Source organism: Cibotium barometz, chromosome 13, assembly GCF_041138505.1.
Source record: "Cibotium barometz isolate CiBa-2024 chromosome 13, ASM4113850v1, whole genome shotgun sequence".
Taxonomy (NCBI): Eukaryota; Viridiplantae; Streptophyta; class Polypodiopsida; order Cyatheales; family Cibotiaceae; genus Cibotium; species Cibotium barometz.
In genome coordinates this window covers 40,720,145-40,727,322 of record NC_141058.1, presented here as the reverse complement: position 1 = coordinate 40,727,322, position 7,178 = coordinate 40,720,145, and the positions used below count along the sequence as shown (strand labels likewise).

At 43.7% G+C, this 7,178-nt stretch overlaps 1 protein-coding gene across 1 annotated transcript; it reads right to left on the bottom strand.

Annotated features, from left to right (window-relative positions):
- Window positions 1-4,066: 4,066 nt before the first annotated feature.
- On the bottom strand, window positions 4,067-6,838 carry LOC147632678 (U-box domain-containing protein 41-like). Its single transcript, XM_086807479.1, has 2 exons — window positions 4,415-6,838; window positions 4,067-4,303 (listed from the first exon to the last, which is right to left on the bottom strand). The coding sequence occupies exon 1, from the start codon at window positions 6,538-6,540 to the stop codon at window positions 4,753-4,755; it is 1,788 nt and encodes a 595-aa protein (XP_086663605.1). The 5' UTR covers window positions 6,541-6,838; the 3' UTR covers window positions 4,067-4,303; window positions 4,415-4,752.
- Between the last annotated feature and the right edge of the window lie 340 nt (window positions 6,839-7,178).

Sequence of the window (7,178 nt, the reverse complement as noted above, 5' to 3'; positions counted from 1 at the left end):
TCATGCGGTTCACTTGCACAGCTACAGATCATAGATCTTGATGCAAGTGACCAAGAGATAGTGACATGGCAGCACTGAGTATTTGACACATTATCTTTAGAGTGGTGGATAGTCCAAGAAGTTATAGCTCATGGGGATAAACTTACACCATGTTGTCACTTCATATTGACATTTAGGGAGAAAATCTACCCCTACATATGGCACACTCATTGTGCAAAGTGGTAGGATCATCAGTTTTGAGTATGTCGAGCGAAGTTCCCTATTGGTATGGTTGTCTCGGTGGCGAATTTTATAGAGAACTACACATTCACAACTTTTCAAGAGATATAATTCGAGTATTACTTCTCGGAGCAGGTAATGGTGCATTATGGAAGCTAGGATTTGTAAAAAATACTATGCTTATCTGGTATGTTAAAGAATGCTAAGAAGACAATCCTTGTTAGCAAATTTTCCATTTACACTGGTTTCCAAGAGAGATACACGTGTAAGGTGTTAGCTCTACAACTCACAGCTTGAGTCTCCCCTTTGGAAGTAGCTAAATAGAAAATAACTTAGTTTAGATTTTAGTAAAATAAAAAAAAGTAAGAATTCTAATTCGGCTATGATTTAATGGAAGTGTTTTGATTCAAAGTCATTTTGGCCTTGAAGTTTTGTTAAAATGGAAATGAGTTTGAAACTATACTCCCTTGGAGTGTCTGTTTGGACCTCAAATGGGAGACACCCAATTCTCATAGAGGGAGGGTTAATTTATTGTCATGTTATCTCTAAGGTGATAAGAAACCTTCAATGTCTGTAAAAATTAGTTTTTTTTTCATTTTCATTTTAGGTTATTTTTTAAACAACATATCTCATATGTAATAGGAAAAGAAAAGGACCAAGTATTAATATCTTATATGTAATAGGAAAAGAAAATGACCAAGTATTAATATCTTATATGTAATAGGAAAAGAAAATGACCAAGTATTAATATCTCCTCATTTGAGACTAGTCAATAGAGAAGATAATACATTGGAACTAAGATATAAAAAGCATCACCATCTAGGTCCTCCCATACTTAAATCCAACATGAGAGCAAGAAACGTCTAGAGAAGAAAAGGCCATGTGTCTCTCAAACTTTTAGGAGGAACCCACACTTGCTTGCCTCTGGGAGCAACATCATGTTGACCTCCACATAGCCATATAACTGAAGGAATCTAAAGCCTGGCATGACATGAGGACCTTCAATGTGTTGGAATACATATCCACTCCTTGGCTCCAATGCAAAAGAGAACTCATCCTCAAGGTCCTTTAGCCTACTAATTACCTCTCGAAAATCAAGAAAAACACCTCGAATCAAGTACGATGTAGCTTAAAAAGTCTCCATGAGTGAAATATAGATTTTTAAGTAATATGACACAAAGGGAAACAAATGTAAGATAGGGATCTTTGGAAGTAGTTGCACATGTTCAGCTTTGAAAAAACTAGTACACATGCAGCATCAAAACTCTCCACACAGTGCATGGATGGCCTGAACAAATTTTTTACAAGGGATTCTCATGTGCCGTGGCTAGTTTTGATGTCTCTACAATAGTTTTTTTCTAAACTACCATTGCGATCATCGGATCTTGTTAGACCTCAAATCCGGGGAAAATTGGATACTGGTATGTGCATGATCTAAATCAATCAGATATAGGCAAGGTTTCTTTTTGATGGGCATCATGCTTGTTTTGGGCATTTTCGTTAACCACTTATTTTGAGTGACCATCAAGAAATAAAGTAAATTATAACTATTTCTACTAAACCTGCCATTTTGAAGGGTAGACCCAACCCGTCAAAAACCATCCTTGGATATAGGTTTATTTTGTGTTCTAATTTGATAAAGGATGCAACGTAATTTTGAGACCATAAAAAAACAGGATTTGTAAAAGAATTAAGGATTTTTTTCCATTGACAGAAATAAGCAAACAAAGATTTATTATAAAAGGCAAATAAAAGTTTATTTACAATTGATCAGCTCATATAAACCCCAATTGGATTTGATGTAGATGAGTCTTTGGAATGTTGCTCGATTGAAACCCTAAACCCGCCTCCCGGGCGACACAGCGATCCAGGTGCAGTGAGCTAGACACGCTAGATGATACACCCGAAACCTGCAGGAAAAAGCTTGGGAGAACTGCCGGATATGGACATTCACCCTTCGACTTGGCCTGCAGAGTTCGTGTGCCCCACCTCGAGGTCGGTGATAGGGATCAGCCTCCTATGAGGAGCTATGCATAGAAGCTTGGCTGGAGCTCAGGCAGAGCAGGTGTGTGAAGCAGAATACCCCTCTGTACTGCAACTTGATCATCCCCAACGCTGCTCTCAAAGCTGCCGCTGCCAACATCGGCAGGTCCGAAGGTATGCAAGTCCTTCCCATCCCCCCTAGCCTTGAGCTTGCTTTTGCTTCCTCATCTCTGAACCGCATGAATCAAACCACATCATTCAAGAACCCCTCATGTTCATTTCCAAAGCTTTTTAACTGCCCTTGCTTTTGTTTTTCAAGTTCCTCATTGGGAATAATTCTCTATCAGCTCCCCCTTTCGAGAAACCCTAGGAGAGGTAAAGGAGTATGACATTTTGTGACATACCTCACCCTAAGTACATGTGGCTGGAGTCGGCCAGGCTCGGATAGCAGTGCAGCAGTTGCACAGCACACATGAAACTGCAATGCAGGAGCAGTTGCACAACACAGGTGCCATATGGCAATGATGGCATGTCAGTGATGATGAGTGCAACGGAGCAGTTGCACAACACAGGTGCCATATGGCAATGATGGCATGTCAGTGATGATGACATGGCAATGATGGCGTGGCAGTGATGATGAGTGCAATCGAAAGCTTTGTAGAGGACAAGGGTGCATCGAGTACAGCAAAGATAAGCACATGTAACAAGCAAGTAAAATAAAGCTGGAAGCAAAGGCTAGTGCAGCATCAAAGAGAGATTTGCAAGTGCAGCCATCACAAAGAGGACATCAAATGGAATTGTCAAGGTCGTGGGGGTGGCTAAAACCTTTGGCCCAAGTTATGCAAGGGAAAGAGCTGAAGGCACAGTGGTGTAATGTCATAAGAACCAAGTGGCTTCCAGTAGAGAAGGGGAATAACTTCCATGCCAGAGAACTGTTAAAGCGTAGCATGAAGTCGATAATGTATGGGACTAACAAAGCTGGACCATTCCAAGCTCACATATATAAGGGAGCGTCATATGCAACAAAGAAGGTTGAGAGGTCAGCTTGATGAGTATGCTTAAAAATTGGAGAAGCCCACAAACCACCATTGTCAGATGATGGAATAGAACATTAACAAGGGCTAAGGACCTTGGGCAAATTTTAAGATGAGGATGCTAAGGAAGCATGGTAGTACTAACAATCAGATTCCCTTATTTTCTGGACACCCCTTTGCTTGCCACTATTAACTCTCTCACACACACACAACCCTCTTAGGTAGCCCACTTTAATCTATTATGCTCCCCTTAACTTAGACTAACCCTTTCAGGTACCTCACCTTAACCTTAAACTCATCTCTAAATAACAATTAATAAAATTTCATCCTGTTCTCAAGAACTAGCTTACCCACTTAACAATGACCATCCATATGACCACTGACATTTGAGATATTACGGAGTTATTCCTAGTGATAAAGTCTATCCCACACCCTCTTAACTCTAGCCTACGTATATAACCCTCTCATTAGCTTTACTTCCCCTTCTAATAAAACTCAAAAACATGCTACTGCTATTTTTAACCTTCTAACATCAACTGCATGTCCAACCCTACACTTCTGCAAGAAACCACAATACCCACTACCTTGAAGGGGACAACGCCTAGGGAAACCTTCATACCCACTCCTAACTTCGATGGTTGCCACATTAGTGTTCCATGGCCCCATCAACTCCCTTCCCATGCAAGCGTGATAGCGTGATAGTGGGCCTTTCTCACAAGCCAAGCTTGGCCAAAACCATTTACTGCAACTTGGCCATGAGTGTTCTAACCATGCAAAAAATGAGTGCGTTAGAAAACTTGGCCATAGTAGTGAGAATGAGAAATCCCAGATATAATAAATGCTCTTCGCCAAGTTAAGTAGGAAAATGGCCTATATCACACAACAATTACTGACATTTCTCACAAAAAAATGGTCCCAAATAACATGGATCAATGCACCACCTAAAACTGTATACTATATGTGCTACACCTAACACGGATCAATTGCTGGAACCTTCTAAGAGTGCACACTGCAGAGCCTCTCTCTATCCCATGACTTGCCTGAGGTTGGCAAGCTTGCCTGCTTTTCTGCAGAATACAGCAAAGCATGAAACAAATGCATGTTTGTACTGGTTTGATAGATGGTGATATTGGTATCCACATATTGTTCAAATCTTCTCGCTGAATTGAACCACCTACCTCAGTAGCAACAGATCAGGCTGCAAACCAACGTCTCTCATTGGTCCGTGACGGGTTTGGTGAAATTCTTCAGATTGTGAGTGAAAATTTGCAAGGATCGTACAGAATCTGTGAATGCTGCCCATTTGACTATTCCAGCTGACAATACCATTTCACAATCTGCCCCTAATGTTGTCAATCCAATGCTACATAAAGCTTTATTTAAGGCAATTATAACTGTTACTGAGTTGCCCATCCTTCATGAAAATCCTTTGCTTGCAGAAAACTTGAACAATCCCAGATGTGGCAAGTAACCAAAAATTGACTTCAAACGCCACAATTTGCTTTAAGCAGCAAAGTCAAAAGGCAGATGAGTTCATCTGCACTCCTTCAGTCCTTCCCATGCACCTTCTAAGATACTGCCTGGATAGAATTGAGTCTTCATCCAGATCATCTGCTCCAGAGGAACTCTCCTTCATGATGGCCAGCAATGCAAGAGCTTTTGCCCGAGCACGAGGAGTCCCAACGTCAACTAGAGCTGTTAACAACTCCTGGGCCCCAGCATGCAATGCCATAGATTTGAATCTTAGGTTACCTTTAGACAAAAGCAAGAGGACTGCAGCAGCCTGTTCTGGAATATCAGCTGCATTTTTGTTGGCTTGGAGAGCCAAGAGCTTCACCAGGGTGTTGGTTGCATTGAGCTCAAGAAGAATAGCTCGCCCTGCTGGAATGGCAGCAACATTGCAAAGGATAAGGAGTGATCTGCTTGCCAGATCAGGTCTGTCTTGAGACTCTGCCAGATTGAGGAGAATGGGAACAGCCCCAACCTTGATTAGCTTGGTTCTGTTGGTTTGTAAAAGGGAGAGATGGTAGAGAGCCATGGCTGAATCTTGACGAGACCTTGGAGGGCCCGAGTGTAGAAGATTGATGAGGGGAGGAATGGCATTTAGGACTCCTATGGGATGCTTGTTTTCCTCGGCAAGGGCAAGGCTGAAGACAGCCCCGGCAGCATGCTCTTGAGCTTCAGGAAAGCCATTATTCAGCACCTCTACCAGGAAAGGGACAGCTCCAGCGCGCACAATGATGACCTTGTTTGGCGTTTCTAGGGATAGGTTGACGAGAGCAGCACAACCATTAATCTGTATACTAGAGTCCTTTGATCTCAGAAGGGGGAGGAGGGCTCGGATGATGTCAGGGCGGCACAAAGAGGAACGATTATCTGCAGAGAGGCGGGTGAGCTGCCGGAGTTCAATAGCTGCAGCTTCCTGCTCCTCCTCCTGAGCATCCTGGAGCCTTTGGATGAGAGAATCGGTGGCAGAATATGAGACCGATGAAGGAGGTTGTGGATGTGGCACTTCCGACAACGAGTAGGAAGAGGGCTTGGTGGCCAGATGGGGAGGAAGCTCACGGTGCCCATAGCTGGCCTCGAACAGAGGTTCACATGCAGAAAGGGAGTTTCTGATGGGGACAGGGTTTGTGCAATAGCCAGCAGTTCTAGAATATCTGCCATAAGCATCACTTGAACCTCCTCTGCGTTCACTAGAGGCCCTAAAGCGTTCAGATGATCTGTGTCCTGGATCTGTGGCTCCTGTTGCAATGTTTGTCTGATCAGGTTGCCCGGATGAGCTCTTGACGAAATTCCTTCTATTTTCATCTCTGATGGCTAAGCTTTCCATTCTGCAAATATCATCCTCCTCTACCTCCTCCTCATGTTCATTTCTGAAGCTTTTCAATTGCTCTTGCTTATGCTTGTCAAGTTTCTCATTGGGAAACCTTATTTCTCCGTCAGCTCCCCTTTTGGGCAACCCTGGTTCTTGAATGATGTGGTTTGATTCTTGCATTTCAGAGATGAGGCGTTTGGCCAAAGCAAAAGCAAGCTCAGGGCTAGGGGGGATGGGAAGGACCTGCATACCTTTGGACCTGGCCATGTTGGCAATGGCGGCTTTGAGAGCAGTATTGGGGATGATAAAGTTGCGGTTCAGGGGGGTAGTCTGCTTCACACATTTGCTCTGCCCAAGGTCCAGCCAAGCTTCTATGCATCGCCGCTCATAGGTCTGGCCCGAGGCTACAATCACAGGGTCCGCCATCACCGACCTCGAGATAGGGCACACGAACTCTGCAGGCCAAGCCGAAGGGTGAAGATCCATATCCAGCAGCGCTAGGGCTTCTCCCAGGAAATATCCTGCAGGGTTACCGTCGCTTTCGGCAGGTTTAGGGTTTGAATCGAAAAGCGGTTGATGGGCAGCAGTCCTAAGGTTTCAAATCCGCAGTTCTAGGGTTTCTATCCGAGCGAACTCTGTCCGAGCGAGCTCGGACATTCTCTGCACAGGTGGGATTTCAGAGAAAAGGAAAACTAGGCTGGTTTTATGTCTCGCAGGGTCAGAGGCGACCTAAGTAAGGGCTAAAGGACAGGGGAACCAACTTCCCATCTTCGTGAGACAGCCTGTTCCACAAGCAGTTGACCGGTAAAAGTCAACGTGTTGGATTTAGAGGCAATTTACTAAATCTGGCTGCTCCGTGCTCCTCGTAAGGTGCACACTGGAGGGCACCCGAGTTGAGTCACGAGTGCCTAAAGCATGGGCAAGCAAAAATAAACCATGTCGTTTTCGCAAAAAAAAAGAACAAAAAACTGAAAAGGGGAAATGGGGTGCCCATCTTTTGGCAGCCCATGATTTTGAAAAGTTGGGCTATAGGTGACTAGAATTGAAGTCCAGCATTCAACTCGGCCGTGGTTTGAAGGGCTAAAGGCTTCAAATTTCGACATTGCAATAGGTATTAGTAGGAT